This window comes from Lynx canadensis, chromosome B4 (assembly GCF_007474595.2).
Source record: "Lynx canadensis isolate LIC74 chromosome B4, mLynCan4.pri.v2, whole genome shotgun sequence".
NCBI classification, from domain to species: Eukaryota; Metazoa; Chordata; class Mammalia; order Carnivora; family Felidae; genus Lynx; species Lynx canadensis.
In genome coordinates this window covers 56,403,303-56,425,225 of record NC_044309.1, presented here as the reverse complement: position 1 = coordinate 56,425,225, position 21,923 = coordinate 56,403,303, and the positions used below count along the sequence as shown (strand labels likewise).

Genomic DNA, 21,923 nt, shown 5'->3' with positions numbered 1-21,923 from the left:
ACGTTATAGCATCTGTACATGTATTCATGATAGCTTTTTAATGGTATAACTGCACTCTAGCCAGACATAATATTTTACTTTTGTATGCCAGCTTTTCTAAGGCATATCATCCAGGAGTGATACTTTTAAGGATGTGTGGGTCATAATTGCAGGAGTCTCTGCCTTGGAGCCCCTACCAGCCAGCCCCTTGTTTCCTCAGACATGCTTTCCACACAGCTCACCTGTTTTCTCTGAAGGCAGAAAATTCCTTCTCTGAAGTGGATAACATTTGTTTTTCCCTTGTGTCTTGCCCCCCTGCCATCTTGAACTCACCTCTAGATGTCAGCTGGCCATCCAGACTTAGAGGCTTTGTCCACCTAACTCATTTCCTTGTGTAACCTGATATTGAAGCTCTTATGTTCCAATACCTTCAACTTCTTTTTTTTTTAATTCTGCACCCTTGATATACTAGCTATTAGTTATCCTCCATTTGGAAAAATCTATAGTAAGTCTAGGTTTACGTACTCTTTCTGTTTGATGCATCTTTCTTGCCCTCAAGTTTCCTTAGGAATTGTGTCCAAATACAGCAGATCATGGATCTCTCACATTGTGTATACTTACTTCAGTTAGCTTTTCCAAGTGACCCTGGTTCCTGGTATACCCAGATTGTCACTCCCTTCTCTCCCTTGGGAAAAACTCCCCAGTTGGAACTCTAGACTGGAGATGAAGTGAAAACCCTTGCCATGTCCACACAGGCACCCCCCCCCAGTCACTTTCCTCCCTGAACTGTGGTAGTGAGGGTGAAGCAACAGGAGAAATGTTTCATACCCCTACCCCCCACCCAGTTTCTAGGGTTTAACCACCAAGGAAGTTAGGAGAGAACTTTAACCATTTACTCTCTACCCCAGGAATTTAATCCTCACAGACTTGACCAAGAAAAGATTCTCAGTCTTGAGAGCTAGCCCTAAGTGTCTAGTCTTCATTTTTTTTTTTCCAGAAGTCACCTTAGTGGTTTCTGAAAGTCATCAACTTTCAGAGCTTGCTTTACCATGCTAATGTTCCTTGATGGGGACAAAGAGTGAATAGCCCTTCACAATCGTCACTGTACTTCTCTCATAGGATTTTTTTGAAAATTAAAGAATAAAAAAATTATCATTGTATAAGTATATAAAAATTTACATGAGAGGAAAGTATGTTTAAATGTATTACTCTTGTATTGTCATTATATTACTTACCATTATGAACCTTTTCCTAATAGCTATACACTGCTATTAAACTGGACCCTCACACAGTTTCTCTGGTAGGTTTTATTCTTTACAATCAAATTTGAATATTAAGAACTCTTACAACTAATAAAAAACTCATTTTTTTAAAAAAGGGCAGAAGATTGAGTAGACATTTTTACCACAGAAGACATAGAAATGGCTAAGAAGCACACGAGAAGGTACTCAACATCCTTAGTCACTGAGGAAACGCTGGTATAGTGGATACCAGTTCTCTCCTACTAGAATAGTTGTAATCAAAAAGGTAGACAATACCAAGTATTGATGATACAGAGAAACTGGGACCTTCATAACACTGCTAGTGGAAATGTAAAACGGTTTAGCTACTTTGGAAAAGTTTGGCAGTTTCTTAAAAAAGTAACTTGAACTTACCCTATGACTCAGCAAGTCCAATCCTAGGAATTGGGTAGTCAAGAGAAATGAAAACACACAAAGACTTTGTACAGGAATGTTCAATGGCAGGATTATTCATAATAGCCTAAAATTGGAAACAACCCAAATGTCCATCAGCTGGATAAATGCACACACAAATATGATCTATCCATACAAAGGAATACCATTCAGCAATACAATGGAGCAGACTGCTAATACATGCTGCAACATGGAGGAACTTCAAAAACATTACGCTGAGTGAAAGAAACCAGATCTCTTTTTGTTTAGTCTCTTCTAGCACTGCTCCAGTAGTGGTGACTATAAAATCAAATAACCTCACATCCTGCCTAAGAGAAGTAGAATGAACATGTTCTTTTATTTTAAAAAGGGAAGGGGAGAGCCTCTGTTTTAAGAAGTGTCCTGTGCGGTATACAGAAAATTCTTAAATGCTTATAGATATATTTTTCAGTTGATTTAAAGGCTGACACTGTAACTTTGCATGTTGTGTTTACTCTGCCTAGAATATCTTTCTGCCTTTATCTTGGACTTCCTTAAAGGTTCATGTCTAGCAGGGCTTGTAGCCATGTCACCTTCTGGACCCTACTTTAGAAGCCATTTGCAAGTCAGTCACAGATGAGAAATTTAGGCCATCTAGGACCAAAGCCAAGCATCTTCTCTTGAATGGTGCTGGGGACAGGAAAAGAAGGAGTGCAGACTGTGGGCCCAAACATGGAGCACTAAGGAGATCAAGAATCTAAATTAAAACTTGCCCTCTATATCATTTGTGTGGAGGTTGGGGAGAGAATATGCATAACATAAAATTTACCAGTTTAGACATCTTTAAAATGTATAGTCTGTGGCATTAAGCACATTTACTTGTGGTGCACCAATCACCACCATCCATCTCCTGAACTTTCATCTTCCCAAAATGAAATTCTGTACCCATTAAACAATTAAGTCCATTTCCCTGCCTCACTCCAGTCTCTAGCAACCACCATCCTTTCTGTCTCTATGAAAATGAATACTCTAGACACCTCACCTTGTATTAATGGAATCATAAATATTTGGTCTTTTATGACTGGCTTATTTCATTTAGCACAACATAATGTCCTCATGGACCATCCATGTTATAGTATGTGTCAGAATTTTCTTTGTGTTTTTTTTAATGTTTATTTTTGAGAGAGAGATGGAGCACATGAGAGGTAGGTAGGAGGACAGAGAGAGAGAGGGAGACAGAGGATCTGAAGCAGGCTATGCTCTGAGAGCAGTGAGCCTGACGCAGGGCTTGAGCTCACAAACCATGAGATCATGACCTGAGTACAAGTAGGATGCTCAACTGACTGAGCCACCCGGCTGCCCCAGAATTCCCTTTGTTTTTAAAGCTGAATAATATTCCACTGTATGTTTATAACACACTTTGTTTATCCCTCCCTCCATTGATGGGCACTTGGGTTTCTTCAACCTTTTGTCTATTGTGACCACTGCTGCTCTGAACACAGGTGTACAAATATCTATTATACTCTCTGATTTCAATTATTTTGGGTATATACCCAGAAGTGGGTTTGCTGGATCATATGCTAATCCTATATAGTTTTTAGAGGAACTACCATACTGTTTTCCATAGTGACTACGCCATTTTACATTCCCACCAGCAACCAGCAAGGTCCTGATTCTTACACATTCTTGCCAACATTTGTTATTTTCTAGTATTTTTATAACAGCCATCCTTGTGGTTTTCATTTGCATTCTGGTATTTTGAAGGTATGTTTGTCAGGATGGGAGAATGAAACATTTTATTAAATACTTCATTAGGTTAATTTGTAAATTGTAAGTTTTTATAAATTTGCCATGTGAGTTTCTCTTTGCACTTTTGCCCTGGGATCCAGCAAATTTAAGACCTATCCTATTTTTCTTGCAATATACTTGGATAACATCAGAAAGAAGAGCTGACAATGCTAGGGAAAGAAGTCCCATGTTTAAACTCAAGTTGCTTTGATAATTTTCTGTGAAGAAACATTATGAAAAATAATGTGCAATGCAAATTTATTCACATTGAAACATGCTGATATGTTTTGAAAGATTTTCTCCAGTACATTAGTTTCTCTTTAAACTCCACATTTAAGTTACATTAAGAAGCTGAAATTAAGCTATAAAGATAACACTTATGGAGCCTTGAAATTGCTTTCTGAATTTTTTCCTCACAAATGTTACTCCTTGTTTCTTCCCTTAAAAAACAAACAAATGCTTTTCTTACACATCAGATCTAACGCACATCTTTTAAGTTTGATTTAAACTTTAGAAGTACACATTTACCTATTTTTTAAATCATAGTAAATGACAACACATACATTTGAAAATCTCTAATCCAAGTAGTTAACACATTGTATGTATGTTAATTTTTGTTGCCAGATTTCAGTCCCTGCACTTAAGATCAAAATGTTCTGCCATTTCTGTACATATATTTGAACTTCAAGGGACTATTAATCAGGGGGCTTTTAGTTCTGTGATGTTCTTTTTAAAAACTTAGGTTTATACATGTTTGTGTATGTGAGAGTTTAGAAGTGACTACTACTTATTTCTGAGTGAGGGCTTTCTTGACCCTCAAGGCTGATTAAAGGACTTCAACTTTCATCCCAATGCCTATTTATGTTCTCAGGGTAAACTAAAACAACCTTATTGGTCTCATTTGATTAAATATTAAAAATATGTTAAATTCATTTGTATAGTATACCTCTTTTTTCTCTCTTTTATTTTTTGGTGTTTGTATGATATTTCATTTGGAGAAAATGATTCTATTTATAGAAATAATTTTAAACAATTAATTTAGCAAAAATTATATGAAATCGTTGTGCCGTCTGTTAGCACTCCTCATTCAGATAATGGCAATGTAAATGTTTACAAATTTACTGAAAGAATCAGTATGTTTTACTACATAGCATTTAGAAAAGACAACATTTTCAGTCATAATTTTATTTTTTTTTCATTAAATGCTTTTTGTACCCAGCTCTCCTACCTAATATGATGAAATTTGTGATATAGGGAGGAGAGATGTAGGGAGTCAGATAAAGGGAAGGTAAAGGTGGAGAGAGAATGGTGAATGTGACTTATTTTGCACTATTTTCCCAAAGAGTATCCCCATGTCCTAATCCATGCCTGTAGTAAAGGAAGGTAAGGTAATTGGATGAAACCATTCACCATCATTTGCTACTGGCTCCTGAGTAATTGCCAGTATGTGGTGTCCTCCCTGTCTCCTGTAAATTTATTTAGATCATTTGGGCACACAAAAGGGAGATATGAAAATAGATCCCATTTCAAATGAAATTTAAACTTTGAGGGGTGCCTGGATGGCTCAGTCTGTTCAGCGACTGACTCTTGCTTTTGGCTCAGGTCATGATCCCGGGGACATGGAATTGAGCCCCATGTTGGGCTCTGTGCTGAGCATGGAGCCTGCTTAAGATTCTCTCTGTCTCCCTCTGCCCCTCTCCCTGGCTGGTACGCGTGCTTTTTCTCTCTCAAATAAAAAATGAAGAAAAAAATAGAAAGAAAATTAACCAAGAGAAAAGAATCTAACGAAGATCAAAGGATCTCTTGAACTAACCAAGAGGAAAGGATCCCAAAGAACATTTTCTATGTAACAACCATAGACCCTGCTAAATACCTGTTTATTCTCTGAATAATAAATATTTAGGATTCAGTGAGTAAATAGTGTATATCCCTTTATCAGAAAGAAGGCATTTCCTATTTGTCTTTTCCAAAACAGTTAAGAGTATCTATATGCTTAAATGCTTGGTTCTATTTTTTTTTTAAGGTATTAACTTTTTTCTTATAATCTTTATCAATTTTTTGGTTCATAATTCCACATTGACTTATTCATTTACTGTTATAATTATGACTACAACAAGTATGTTATACTATATTTTGTTCCTATGCTGATAAGGTTTTGAAATGCACTGTTTCTTTGTCCCTGTAAGTAAATGAAATAAATGGATGAATGGGAAGTTTTATCAACATCACTGTTACGTCTTTTCTCTAATTCCTCAAGTAGTAAAAACATTGTCTTTCCTTCTAGGTTTTTAAAAGGTCTTTCACAAAAAGTTACTGCCATTATTAAATATGTATTAAATATGTACCAGAGGTTTATGTTTGTTGAAAATTAATCGTTTTATTTTATGCAGTTCATTTATGCCTTTATTCATTTCTAATTTTCCTTGCCTTTAAGACTTCCTGAGAAAGCATTAAATAATAGAGACAAAATCCTTGCCTTCAAGGAGTTTACTAGTCAGTAAATGGTTTGAGGGACCAACCAGTGATAGATATTTTTGTCAGTGCATAATACTTTCAATCCAAATACTCCAGATGGTAGTTAGTAGCAACAATAGGTGAAGTTGTAATTTTAACAATTTGGGGGAAATAATCTATTAAGAAAAAGTGGCAAAATTTTATGATCTCAAGGAAGCAATCAAATAGTCTACCTTAGAATTTAAATAATCTGTTTTGTGGAATTTCTCCACCCCTTTCACTGAGTACCAACCTCTAGTTTAGGATAGCTGTGTAGAAATGGCTACCTTTGCAAGAAAATACAATTGTATCTACTGGTGGCTTAAAGGCCCAGTTGTCCAAACACAACTGTACTGTTTTCCCTGAAATTAGCAACAATTCATTCGCACAGGTTAAAATATCTGTTTGTCATCATCCCGTCAGATTTTTGTTTTGACCCCACACTGTAGTTCAACAGGAAGAATGCCTACTAATGAACTGTCAGCCCACTGCCTAGTAGTGCTTTGGTACATGTAGTACATTAACAGGAAAAAATAATACTGGTTGAGTTTAACTAAGATAAATATAATTCAAGGTCATGTTGTTATAGATACAGTACATCATACCCTTAATATTTAAAAAAAATATTTAATGAGCTATACCTTAGGGAAAGCCCATGATGGAATGGCTCTAGCATTTTCAATATCAGGATATGAATTATAGGGAAATCTGTATGACTTAGTTCTTTTTTGTTTTTTTCAAAAACTAAAGAAGAAAATTCATGTGTTTTGGCTGTCTTACAAGATAGTATAATGATTGTATACACAAATGAGAATATGTGATAGGTGAATACTTACATATTCTATCTATGAAGTAAAGACTATATAAATTATACTATACATTCTGTTCTTCTCTTTCATTTTTCTTTTCTTTTCCCCAGTTAATTTGTAGTCATTTATGTGTCCACTATGCTATGAACTTGGTTTTATTTTTTTCATCTTCACTTCCACAACTGTTACTTCAACTCAAGTTATCATTAAAATTATTACTGGGGCACCAAGGTGGCTCGGTCTGTTAAGCATCTGACTCTTGGTTTCGGCTCAGGTCATCATCTCACGGTTTGCAAGTTCAGGCCCCGTGTCAGGCTCTGCACGGAGCCTGCTTCTGATTCTCCCTCTCCCTTTGTCTCTGCCCCTCCCCTGCTTGCTCATGTGCATGCACGCTCTCTCTCTCTCTCTCTCTCAAAATAAACTTTAAAAAAAAATTATCGCTCCTAAATTTTAATAACCGCATAACTTCTACCTTGTCTTATCTTTATTCTAGTTTAAAACATCACATATATTGCTTTCAAAAATCCAGTGGCTTTCTCTTGCCTACAAACTAAATTTACACTTTGTCTTTATGTCAAGATCTTCTATAAGGTGAACTAGCCTACAAACCCAGCACTGGTTTATTCTTCACAGGGTGTGCACTCAATTAGTCACTATCTTTTCTGCCATTCACTGTTCCACACCATCTTCTGTATTCCCTTGGCTCAACTACCTCATTCCTGCTCCTGTGCCTTTAAACTGTTCTCCCTTCCTAGAATGCCACCTCCTTTTTTATTCCTAGCTTAGCTATATCTCTTCTATGAAAACACATGAGATCATACTGACTCATTTCCTTTGCCTTCACAACTTTAAAAGTGGCATGCAGTTATAGTACACTAACATGCTCATTGTTTTATGTTTACCAATCTTGATTTAGGGAAGAAACTATGCATAAGCATGCTTTGTATCCTCCACTGTACTTGGCACAGTCCAGAGTATATAGTAGGAAGTCAGCACATATGTATTACCTTGTTAGTTTCTTTCTTGGTATAATTAATTGCTTAATAATTAGAACTGTTACTTACTGGTTAAGGATTCTTTGCCATGTGTTTTTCTGAGTTTTTGATACTCACTATGTGATTTATCTCTCACATCAACCCGATAAGCTCAGTTTTATTTATCCTGAATTTGCAGATGAAGGAACTGTGGCTGGGTTTAGTTGCCCAAGGTCACTAGTTCAGAACTGCTATTAGTGAGGTTTATCCTACTTTTAACTGTTCCAGTAGAAGTACACTAGAAATAGAAAACCATGCGTCCTTGAAAGAGCTAAAGAAACAAAGAATGTGTGTTTATGGAGCAAGTTGAAATAAAAGCGAGTTACTTGTGTGTGTGTGTGTGTGTGTGTGTACACTTATGGACACATGAGCACCAAAAAGACACTAAGTAATCAATGGATAGATTCCACTGATTATGTGATTTTTTATTTTATATGATTTTTATTTTATATGAATTTCTTCTTAAAAAATCATTGAATTAGGTATAGGGATAAAGGAAGGGAAAGGAAATAGGAACACAATATTTTAAGTAATATAGAGAGTGGAAAACCTAATGATCTGTGGAGTTGGAGAATTTTAGAGCTTAAAACAAGAGTTTCAAGATAACAGTAAAGTCATTCTGCAAGGCAAAACAGTTATTCTGTTAGTCTGGTCAACTTCATGAAATGAGTGTTCTCTTTAAGCTTTAGCTTTTTATGTTTAGGATCTCTCAATTTCTTTCTGATGTTTAGAACAACTTAACTGCTTTTCATAAAAGTATATTTATCATAATACATCTTGTATATAACTCTGGTTTTATCTGCAGTATTTTTTTTATGTATATGAAATTTATTGACAAATTGGTTTCCATACAACACCCAGTGCTCATCCCAAAAGGTGCCCTCCTCAATACCCATCACCCACCCTCCCCTCCCTCCCACCCCCCATCAACCCTCAGTTTGTTCTCCGTTTTTAACAGTCTCTTATGCTTTGGCTCTCTCCCACTCTAACGTCTTTTTTTTTTTTTCCTTCCCCTCCCCCATGGGTTCCTGTTGAGTTTCTCAGGATCCACATAAGAGTGAAACCATATGGTATCTGTCTTTCTCTGTATGGCTTATTTCACTTAGCATTACACTCTCCAGTTCCATCCACTTTGCTACAAAAGGCCATATTTCATTTTTTCTCATTGCCACGTAGTATTCCATTGTGTATATAAACCACAATTTCTTTATCCATTCATCAGTTGATGGACATTTAGGCTCTTTCCATAATTTGGCTATTGTTGAGAGTGCTGCTATGAACATTGGGGTACAAGTGCCCCTATCTGCAGTCTTTTAAAGAAAAATGTTAGCCAAGTTTTTGTTTAAAAAATTTATATAGTTAATATACAGATAGCAGTGCCTGAATGGCTCAGTTGGTTAAGTGTCTGACTCTTGGTTTCAGTTCAGGTCATGATCTCACAGTTTGTAAGTTCAAGCCCTACTTCGGGCTCTGCACCGACATTGTGGAGCCTGCTTGGAATCCTCTCTCTCTCTCTCTCTCTCTCTCTCTCTCTCTCTCCTCCCCCTTCCTTCTCCCTCTCTGCCCTTCCCCTCTTCATGCTCTCTTTCTCTATCAAAATAAATAAACTTAAAAAAACATATAGATACACAATTATTGAGGTATCTACAATAAGGGAGTGGGCTCTATAGTTCACAGGATGCTTACTACTTCAGATGGCCTTCTGGTTGCCACTAGATTCTGTAACCCTTCCTTGTCAACAAGATCAACCAGTGGTTCTGTATTATTCTTGATTTTGCTTCAAGAACATGTAAGAAGTGAAATAAAATAATATCGTGTCTTGATTCCCTTGTTTTAAAATTAGCCAGCACATACATTTTAATGCATGGACAGGTGAACTTAAATTTTTTGAAAGATAGAATTAAAATAAGTCACAGCAGCATTTTTTTTTTCTTTTTTGCCAGTTGCCCACCCTTACATAGTAGCCAACTATGAGGAACACTGTCAGCTTCTTTAAAACTACTGAAATTTCCTTTTAACTTGTGAATTAGGTCCAAATTAGGACCCAGAAGTATTAAAATTCCTGGTTTATTTATCTGTGCATACTTGAAGTGTGTTAGATCCCCTAAGACTTGAGGCCTTTTTCATGCTTCTATAAGATGTAAGAAGCACATATATTTCACACAAAATAAAAAGTATTGGAAATAGATAATTCCTACTTCCAAACCTTGGTGAAGTAGGAGAAAGCCAAATAGGAGGAAGGGGATATGGGAGATTGAAAGAAATGAACAGCTACCTAATGTTAACCATACTCTGATTGACTAGTAGCTCCTGGCATTTTATTTTCATTATAAATTACTTTAAATCTCTATATTATATGCAAGTACCAGTAAGGTAGATGATACCATACCGTTATTATAAAAATATTTAAATGGGTCCACCTATTTTAAAAATTTAGGGTTTTTACTTTTTCCACTCAAAAGCATTTCCTAGGGCAGTTTAATTAAGATAAACCTTAATTTCATATTTAAAAAGATAAAATAAATACATTTATTTGAATGATGAAAGAATGTCTATGATATTCTTTATTCCAAATGTATGTCACCTCCAACCTTTACATTCAATAAAGTGTTTCAGAGTATATTTATACTTGTATTTTCAATGGTAGCTCTTATACTTCTTTGCAAGTTGTGAGTTTGTCTATAGAGATTAATATTTGAACATTGAGTCACCTTTTATGAGTGACTGGTTCATCTATTTAATTATCTAAATAACTCAAATAGTCAATATTTTTTCAAATTATGAAATAATTCTTTAATAATCAAATTAAAATCTTGAATAATTGTTTTGTTCACATTTGTCTATCGACAGATGTTAAAATGTCCCATGTCAATCTCTAGTAGTTATGAAACAATCTTATATTTAGTGTGTACAAACCAGTAATATGTATTGTTAGCCTCTCGGCATAATACCCACTGGAATAATTTTTAAAGACAAAGATATAATATATAACACAGTATTAAATTTATAATATATAGCAACCCAGATAATTTTTTAAATATTTTTTAATTCAGTATATGTAATTTGATACATGTATTTTACTGGACAAAATTTAAATTTGCATAGTGGTATCTTGGCATATTGGTTGTTTTCTTAATAACTTCATGAACAGTTTAGGGTGAGGAGAGAAAAAACTACTTTTTTGAATTATAGGATATAATGCAAAGGTTTTTAACACAAGTGTGGAAAGTGGATAAATTCTGATATTTTAAAAAAATGATAAACTCCCAGTCATTGTATTTGACGTCATATCCTTTTACTCTTTATGCAGTCTAAGACTTACTAATTAAGTCTTTTCTTTCTCACTGACTGAAATAAAAAATAATATAATTATTCCAATGCGCGTGTACACAAACACGCGCGCGCACACACACACACACACACACACACACTTGGGAAGAAGGGACAATCATTATTGATAGTATAAATTTATTCCTCTGGTGTTTCTGTATCTGGAATGTATCTTGCATTAGTTGGCATAATAAAAACATAATTTTATCAATAGTTTTAATGCTCTGTTTCATTTAGACCATAGTATCTGGAAACTGTGAACGATGTATGTGTGTTTTCATGTAAATATATGCCTGTGTTCAGGTTTCAAAGTTTTGTTTCTAGAGAGGACCCCCCCTCCCCAGCTTATCAAGGTCTCTGGCTTATGCTGAGCAGTTTTATCCCTTGAATTTTCTCTTGTGGAGAAAAATCAAGATAAACTATGTCACAGTACTTTCCCTTGAGAGCTTCTTTCTTTAGTACCAGTCTTTTTATTACAGAAGTTCTAACTTGCACACACACACACACACACACACACACACACACACTGTACACACATGCACATCTTTTCTATCCAGATCTTAAAATTTTCACACACTGCTAAGTGGAGGTGAAAAGAGAATTAATCCAGACATTAGATGTGACTATTTGATCTAAAACAGTCTCCTTGTTTTAAGATACTATATAATATGGCAATTATTATCAAAGTGAAATTTTCTTATTATTAATTTGATTTGTTGAAGAATATTTTACTGGTTATTTAATCAGAATGACTATGCAGTGGCTTAGTGGAAGAGGGCATGTTTCAGACAGTATTCCTTAAAACCCTAATCCTCAAGATAATTTCAGGTTTGTCTGTGTTTATATATCATGACATAAAGTGGATTTCTGGCAAGCATCCAGTTAATTTTATCAATGTAGGTAGACTGACCAGATAGTGTTCTTGAAATACTCTCCTTCCATTCCCTCTCAATGGCTTTTTTTGTATTTCTATACAACTAATGATTAGAAAAAGAATTGTTACAGGTCCCCATTTCAACAAGTAAAACAAAACAAAACAAAACAGAACCAATATGAATCGTAAGAAAATTACTTTGTATATGAAGCTGCATTCTTTTGTAACACACTGTGTACATTTTAAAATAGAGCAAAAAGAGGTCTTGACCAAATGTTATGATATACTTGTCTTCCCTACCATTGAGAAAAAGTAAATATGAATGACTGTTATTTGTTTGGAGTCCCTGGACATCCTAAAGCTGAAATCCTTTCTATGTAGTATCTGTCATTTCTCCCCAGAGAAGTAAGTCATGAACATTGAGATGACAATTTCTTTCTTTAAATGTTCCAGGGCGGTAAACAAGAATCCTCACAGGAAAACTACCACATCTGAATACAGGTACTTTCTGAGAGGTGCATTTATTTTATCACTGATAGTCACTTTTTTTTTTCTCTCTCTCTCTTTTTCTTTCTCTCTCCTGTTTCTTCTGTAGCAGTTATATGCTGCCCAGCTAGCTGCAATGCAGGTATCTCCAGGAGGAAAGCTCCCAGGCATTCCCCAAAGCAACCTCGGTGCTGCTGTATCTCCTACCAGCATTCACACAGACAAGAGCACAAACAGCCCACCACCCAAAAGCAAGGTACCCCTTTGCAGAAGCTACCTGTCTTGCAATTGACAGCTTTACTTTTCATTCAATGGCATTTATTGAATATTATGTGCCAGCGGTTGGGTTAACCACTGGGTCTTCAAGGAGCTAAGAGTCTGGTAGGCTCAATAAGGATCAATAACATACATACGTTGAGCCATGCATTTATTCAACAAACATGCATTGGTAGCCAGAGTTGGAAATGTGAGTGATGCACAGATTTATTAGATACGCTGTACTCCAGTGGCTTACAGTCATATCAAATAGATACCCATACTCTATGAAACGAAGCCTTATAAATGAATCAAAGCCTTATAAAGAGTAACAGATAAAATGCATTGGAAGTTATTAGGACAAACACCCTGCTTTCAGTGAGATATCCTGGGAGGGGTTTCCCCCCAAAAAAAGAGCAACCGAAATAGACCTTAAAATAGGAGTACAGATAGGTCATACAGAAAATGTTTTATTTAAATATCAATAACTGCTATAATGTGGTGCAGTATGGGTATAATTCTAGATATATCATCCATCCAATAAGATTTCCATGAAAGATATAAAGATAATAATAGTGTTAGAAGTAGGACTATTTAGAAATAGTTTTCTTTTGGGAACTAAGGAAACATTTCTTGAGAGAACATGGAAAAAGGATTGACAGGAAGAGGATTCAAATAAGTTGTTCTTTGTCTTAGGAGAGAGAAGCAGAAAACTTTGAAGCTGAAATGTTTTGTGTTTGTAAGATCTTAAGGTCTTAGATGAGGATATGTGAATACATTATACTTTCTGTGAAGGAAGACAGAAGAGTGACCATAAAGTATTTTTTTCCTGAGATTACTTAGGGAAGTAACAACACATATTTTCTATTAGAAAATGTTAAGTAGAAAACTGACCCAGTTAATTTACCCCCAAAATAACAACTTTTGCTGAATTAGCTAGAATATTGTTTGTGTTCTCCATTTCCCAAATGCCATATTGGAAATAACTAAAGAGCAAAAGAATAAACAGAGAAAAAAATTAAAAAGTATTGAAAGAGAAAGAAACTCTAAGAATTTATTTTTAATCCTATTCTAGTATCCTGACAGATACCTTTCACAGTTAGTGTATTAATTCAGAAGGTGAATTGAGAAGGAGAAGGGATCAGTTGGGAAAGTCTACTCCAGCTCTTAAGGACCTTTTCCGTATTATTAAGAGGTAAATACACTTGAAAGCGCAACTAAACCTGGACAAGGAACCTAGACCATGATTCACCCATAATATGTGCAAACATATAGTTCAAATTATTGTACACACTGCTGTGATATTGGGAAATGTACAAGTGCACCCTTTAAGAACTATTTCAGCCGTGTAATGAACTTGGCATGTTCTGTACCTAATGTGCACCCAAGATCTGGACTGCTTTTCTTTATAATCAGAGAAGAGCATATTTTTTAAAATTTGATAATAATTATAACATTCGTTAACTAAAATTTAATTTTAAAGCAGTGATATTTTGAGGTCTTCATGGACCAGCAATTTTAATATATTGCATGTATGGGCTAATTTTGAGTAAAATAAATAGCTGTAGCAGCATAGTCACCATCACACACAAATAATTCCGTGAGATATTATTCTCTGTTTTTTTCCCTTGATTTATTAATGTGATTTCATACCATGTTTCATAATGATGCTTACATTATGACATTTCGTATTATGATTTTAGACTAGATAGTTCACTTGTAAATAACTAGTGGGCTCTCTTTATTACCTCTAGAATAACTTTTTGTCATTATTATCTTCTCCCCAATTTACTTACTCAAATAATCAGGAAGCTTTTGATGTCAATCAGCCTCATCCATTTATGCATCTGTTCATTCATTCATTCATTCATTCATCCATCCGTTCAAATGTTTACTGAGCAGTTGTCACAGTGATACTTTTTTTAGGTAACCATGGCAAATGCAAAAGTGATTGAACATTTGTTTTGCCAAGACTAGAACACTACTTTATGAGTTCTATGGTTCTAGACACTCATAGAATCCTATACAACCCTATATACCAGTTGCAAAGCAGACTTATTATCCATCTCAGTGATAATCCTCTGCCACTTTCTTAGTTTCATAAACCTCCATTTTTTAGTACAAGTGAAAAAGTGGATTGTGTTTCTAGACCTATGATTATACATAATTTTAAAATATGTTTTGTGGCTTATCTTTAAAACTCAGTGTAACTTTTTAAAAACTAGCCTGCTTGAATTTTTTATCAGGTCAAGTTTAAGAAAGTAGTAGATATTGTGTTTCTTCCCATTTGCAATTGTGTAAAAGACGTTAAAAGTTTAACCAACCAGTAAAGTGCCTCTTTTTAGGTAATAACATGATTTAATAAAAATATGTCCTCTAGCACGCTGTCTACAACCACTCTTATTGTCAGAAAAGATGTCTTAAATGTGCTTGTGTTTTAGCTCAGCAGTAAAGTTTAGTGCATTAAAAATAGTCCGACCAATAAATATTACTGTTGTCATTTTAATGAAGAACATGGCCAAAAAGATACAACCAATAGTAAATAAAGAGGACCCATTTCAATACATGAATTTAGTTTCTTGCAGCATGAAACTGACATTTATACATGGCATTATAAACATTTTCACTTCACAAAGCTATTTTATTTATTAGAATAGCCATCATTTATTGTTCTGTTTATATTTTTAAACAATCAGTTCTTAGTGTCCTTTGGGCATTTTCTGTGTGTTTTATTGGTCTATTTTACTATACAATGGAATTATTTTATGAGTGGGCTTTATGTGTCTGTATACCTATCTGACATAAGCCAAAATGATGGTTTATGTTGAAGATATATTTATTGTTTGGAACAATGGAATTGTCAGCCACATCCAAGTGATGATGTAAGGGAAATGATCTTATTGGCAGCTGTCAAAAATCAACCATGTTCTCTGGGTTTTATTGCCTGCCCTTCTTCCTAGGTGTGCCTTTGCCTTTGACTCACAACTCTAGAGAAGGACACAAACAAAACTTATTTGCAATTTGCAAAAAATAGAAGGGGGGAATCAAAAGGAGGGGGCTCCAAAAGACTGTAAAATTGTACAGCATGAGTCCTCTGATGCATGCTGTTTTCAATCTGCTGTGTGCCAGTTGGAGGCTTGGGGAGTGTGTGTGCGCACGAGAAAGGATAATGCTGAGAAATGATAGAGTGGCTGTGACCTCCAAGCTCAGCCTGGAAATCCAAGACATTGATTTCACTTAGCATTCCTGCTGAGAAATCTGGCGGAGTTCAGTTGTAATAAAAGAACAAGATTCTGTTCTAATGGTAATGGCGTATGACAGACATATCACTTTGTCTGTCCTCAGCACCAGAGAGAGGAGAATTGGAGAAAGGTCACCTGACCTGCCTGTGGTGTTGTACGAGTGCTGTACTGAGCTTTGAGCTGCTGCCTAGGAACATAATTATTTATAATATTAAATGATAAAGAAACCTTTAGAGGGTTCACAATGAACCTCTAAAAAAACTGCAAACAGGAATCACGTTCTGTAAATATGAAAACACAAAAAGAAATCTGGTCTCTTCAAAATCTGCATTGGAGAATATGGGTAGTGTTGCTTGTTGAGTTATATGTCCTTGAACTTACTGCTTATGAACTGTTTTCATTAATACCTGACATATTGTCATTGGTTAATTTTTCTTTCTTTTTTTTTTTTTTAATGCCTTGATATTATTAGGCAAAAGCCAAGAAAACTATTTTGCCAATGGTTAGAAAATTAAGGTCATCAGCAGTTGTTTTTTTTTTTTTTAATTTCTCATGTGTTACATAAAATCCTTTTTAATACATGTACACTTGTCTCTTTAAAAATTGGTCCCCACCGCTCTGGATTCTACTCCAGGACCATTCTTTTCATTAACCAACAAAAAGAAATATATTTAGCTCTTCAGAGATATTCTTGTGTCCTTGCAGTGTCTTCACAGCTAGCTTATTGCTAAATATTGGTAAATAACTGAATGAAAGTATGAAATCATGAACTTTTGTGTACAAGAGATCCCATTTCAAGGGAATTTTACAAATACTTCCACTTTTCATATTAAGGAAAATGATTTAGTTAAGTTATTGTTTAGCCATATTGGTCCTTAAATCTCATAGACAGAATTGCTGCTCTGACTGTTTAAATTCCTTAACAAATGTTTAAATTGATTTGTGTATAGTTTAGCATTTTGTCACAGGATGCATTAATGTATTAGTGACTTTCATTTTTACACCAACATACTTCCTTAAATGACTTTCTGAATTATTTGTTGCAGTCTTTTAAAAACCTAGATAGCCTTCCCTGTGTGATAGTAACTGATCTCTTGATAACATTTGTTTTGTAAGAAAAAAATGATTTCCCTTAAAAATAATAGACTCAATGTCAGCCTTAAAATAGTTATATTAGGAGGAAGAACATTTTTACTCAATTTCACACACCACTCACACAATTGTTGGTAATAAATAGACTTACAATTCCATGCTACCAAGAAATTCTCATATGTCATAGATGTGCTATCTGAATTTTACATGTTAAGTGATTTGCCATTGTAAAAGTAGCCACCTCTTGGGAGAATTACAAGAGCAACTTGCAAATACTATGAAATGTCTCTTGGCATTTGATGAAAACTTGTATATTGCCTGCAACAACCAAGAATAGTTAGTTTGAAAAGCTGGTGACAAGACAGAACTCCTGGGTGCTTTTCTTTTACCTTTGCTATGACCCTAGTCATACTCCTTGGTCACGTTGTGTCTCTATCGATGACAGGAGCATGTAAATTGTCTGAATCAATTCTTTTTTGTTCTTTTCAAATACTTCTAGCAGCGATGTTCCCATTTGCTCAGCAGTAGCACCTGGGAGTTATGACAAGGGAAAGAAATATTTTCCGACAAGACAGAAACAGTCCTAGCCAGCTGATCAGACACAATCAGATTCTTTCAGCTGCAATATCCTTATAAATATTGCTTCAAATTCAGAAGCAAGAAGCGAACTATATTGTTATCTGATCTTCTTTCTCAAGTGCAGTAATGAAGATCTTTTCTGATTTGGTGGCCAGGTGTTTGTGTTAGTGATGCCCGAATTGCCAATGACTCTTATTAGGGCATCTATTTTTTTTGCTGTAATGGTACCAAACACATAGTTCCATGCTATCAAATAAGCATTACATCAGTACACATTCATCTACAGGGTAGAATTTTGTAGCTAAATACCATGAGTCACAAACCATGGTACACATACAAGATTAGCATTATGTTGGGAACATGAGAAATCCGAGGATAATCATGATTCATCTTAATTGAAAATTAGTTCGAACAGGAGATGTGGGAAACAAAGCTTTTTGCTAACTTTGAGATCGTGTTCTGTAATGCTATCTGGGGGAAAAGGCTGAATACCAAAGTCCGCACACAGTGTAACCACAATCAAGTTGAAACACCACTAACACTAACTGTAAAAACATTATTTTTAATATTATGGGAAACACATTCTTTAAAGAGAAAGCAAATGAAATCAAAGAGATTTTGTAAGTCTTAAATGGACCAAGGCCTTCACAGGAGTACTTCCATGATGAAAGTTTTGAAAAATACTGTTCAATATAACTGTTGACTTCATTTCATATTTTTTACATTTTATCTGGCCACAAAAACTTTTGTGCGGTAGTAGTTGCTAGAGATGTAAATTCCAATATGTAAAAGTTCCTAGAATGCTAGTATTTGATGTATTCTTAGACCTTTTCAGGTCAAGATCACAAATAATCTTTATTGACTACCCTGGGCTGGAATTCATCTCTGAATGTGGTATCTCTGAATAATCCAGAGTGCTTCACTAGTATTAATAAGAGAGGAACTGCCATTCATCTATAAATGTAAGAACAGATAAAATCACAGATCCATTGTGAAACTGTTGAACGTGGTACTTTTTACATATCTCATTTTCCCCAAAACTTCAGAACAGAAGGGGGTGTTAGCCTCAGCTAATTATAACCACATTTAAATTGCCCATTTTCTATTCTTGTGCTTTAAACACTGTTTGGCATATCAATTAAATGCTAGAATTTCCCTAATACCTTGCTCTGTACACCTGCTTTGTGTTTTGTTGAATAGCTGTTGAACACCTCTCTCTCTCTGGTATTTCAATATCTGTGAAATAGCAATTTTGTGAGCCTTTAAGATGTGATATGGATGTGTCATACTCAAGAGGTGAATTCATTTGAGAAGAATCACCCCATAGAGTTAAACTGTAAATGTACCCATTATCATTATCATCACTTCCTGGGTGGGACATATGTACAGTGAATATAACAGAGTCACCCTGTCATTTTAAATAAAGTAGTTTTCTTTTTTGCAGTCCGTGTTGCTAAACTGAAATATGTTAAATGAAGTGTTATCAACAGAACCCCTGTGATGAGCCTCCCCCTTTCCTTTTCATCTGTATTCAGTTGACAGGAATCTCAAACAGCTAGGTACTTAAACAGAGCCTTTTCTGAGCACAGTGGTATTAAATATCCAAGTCGGTCATTTGGCAATATAGTCTTATGATTCAGGAAAAGAGAGGTTGGTCACAATTGTAACATAAAAAACAGTACAAATTATAAAACAAAGAGACAGACAAGTCATAATCATGGCATTTTTAAAGAGGCAAAATATACAGAGGGATTTAGGTAATGTTCTTTGAATTCAACTGGCCTGGCCTCTGTTCCCCAGTATACTGAGTTTGTTTTGACAGGAACCTGTCTGGAACACAGCAGCCAGCTCTGATGAGCCATGTCAAAGCTTTTTAATAATGCAAACCATGGGGAAAGCAAGAGGATGTTGAACATGTGCAGACACAGGAAGATCCACAGAATCACATTTTCTAAATGGAAGTTGCCCTCTAAAATAGATCCAACCCAAAGAAGACACACCATCCAAAAAGCTGTGATTAAAGCATTTTAATTTTAAAACCAGGCAGTTAAAACCTAAATAGTGTAGGGAGGAAAAACAGCAATGTGAAAGGACGTCTTTGTACAGGAGGATCTAGAACAACCTCCACGAACATCATGGCTAAAAAGGGGAAATCATTACTATGTTAGAGACTAAGTAAGTGAAAGCCCACTTCTATGGTTCTCTTCCTTTTTAAGAAAGCATTTACAATTTTGACTTCCTAAAATGTACTCCAAATCAGTTCAAATCCTTCATTTTCTAACCTAAGTGAATGATCAGTGCTTCATTTGAGCTGATTATTGACCTCTTTCCAACCCTCTAGACCATACGTGTACTGGAGCTATTTGGGTAGAGAATTGAGAAGAGAACCCATGCAGGACCTCTCTAGACCTCAGATTTGATTCCCTCTCTATTTAATCAAATATATTCTGTTTATACATCTTTCTTATTCATAAATAGGAAGAATTTTAATGGTCTTTCTCGCAGAGATGTACCAAAGTATAGGTATGTTTTTAAAAGGACAACAAATATCAATGTCCTCTTTAGATTGATGGAAAATAGTATAAGTAAATATTCATTAGTTATATTTTTTCAATAGATTTTTGTCTAGAGAGAACAAAGCATTCTATGATATTTTTAAACATTATAAAAATGGAGAGGGATAAGAAAACACAGTAATTAAATGTAGATGTAAGAGTCAAAAAATTAAAGAGATGTACCACTCTAAGCTGAAGACAAGTTCAAAGCCCAACGTATTCAAGTGTCATTTATTTCACAAAAGGTATCAGGCATTTTATTTATAGAAGCATAGAAGCTTAAGTAAGGAAGAAACCCAGAAAGGTTTCAGTCCAACACATAATAACCTACTTAAGGGGTCCCTTTGCCGCCACTCCATGATGTAGCATTATTTTATTCAGAGTAACTCTTAACATCGCAATATTCTTATTTAAATAGAATTGTAATCAGATTTCCAGGATTTCAGCGTGTGGTTCCACTGAATGACAACTGTATTTGCTAGTACTCCTTCAGTTGCAAGTAATAGAAAACCCAACCCAAACTGGACCAAGCAAAAAGGAAATGTATTCACTCACAAAAAAAAAAAAAAAAATCTGACTACAGGTCTGGCTTAATCAGAAGCCCAAACAATATTGCATGGAAGTATTTCCTAACTCTTAGTTCTGCTCTTTTTCTCATTCTTCAAAGGACTGTTCCTTTTTGGTGTTTTATATATGCTTACATCTATCATTCACTGATTCAATGAGTATTAATTCATGCCTATTGTGTGTCAAGTTCAATGCCAGGCAGTAGAACTACAGCTGTAAACAAAAGTGTGCCCTCTTAAAATCTTACAGTCTAAGAGGAAAAGACCAACTATGAACAATTAAACAAATAGATAATTTCATATTTTGGTAAGTGCTATGAAGAAAATAAAACATGGTAAAAGATCAAGTTCCTAAGGATAAGCAAGGAAATCTTCTTGAGATAGAGATGTAGAGGAAACCCTGTCTGACACCTAATTCATGCAAATGAAAGTACCTGCAAAGGTCTAGGGGAAAGTTATTCCAAACAGGAGGAACAAGCAATTGCAAAGACCCTAATATGTGAATCTGGAAATTCAAGGTTTAGAAAATAGGCTGAAGTAGCCAGAATGCGGAAAACATAAGGGAGAATGCTAAGAAATGAGGTTGATAATGAGAAAGACCAGATCATGTATGACTTTTTCTTGTTCAGGAATTTAAGCTATATTTTAAGTTCATTCAATTTAAAGAAATAATATGTTTTCCATTCACCATAAACTGTACTTACCTACTCATTGTCTTCCTTTCTTAGGGTACTATGTTTTTGAGGGAAGTAAATTTTTTCCTTTTATCCTTTGGATCAATTGAAAAACAGTTTAAGCATCTCTACAATACTTCCCTAGAAATACTGTGGAATTTGAACCATAATGAGATATATTGTACCTTGCCATTGGAGGAACAAGACATTTTAATTTGACAAGTCTATTAATGGCCTATGATGTGTCAGAGTCCTAGGACCTGAGGATACTGGCACATAGTTTAGACAGATCTCTGCCCTCATGATATATATACATCACATGTATATACAGTGATGTATATGATAAGGGATATACGGATGGAAAAGGACAATTTTGTATAGCTATTAAGGGCAGCAAGTAAGTGCAAGGAGTGTGAATGTAACCTGAAGTATTTCCTGAGTTTTCTTCAGATTGACTTACTTTATCAGGGTTGTTTCACTAGTAATATAAGAAAACACATACCCTTAACAGTACC

General features: G+C 35.0%; 1 protein-coding gene across 3 annotated transcripts in view; it reads left to right on the top strand.

Moving 5' to 3' along the window:
- The window catches only part of SOX5 (SRY-box transcription factor 5), an 866,928-nt gene that overhangs the window by 784,300 nt on the left and 60,705 nt on the right, over nucleotides 1-21,923 (top strand). For all 3 annotated transcript variants that reach the window (XM_030321940.1, XM_030321944.1, XM_030321939.1), the window contains one exon: nucleotides 12,555-12,701. In XM_030321940.1, the coding sequence (XP_030177800.1) occupies nucleotides 12,555-12,701 (147 nt within the window). The remainder of the gene's footprint in view (nucleotides 1-12,554; nucleotides 12,702-21,923) is intronic.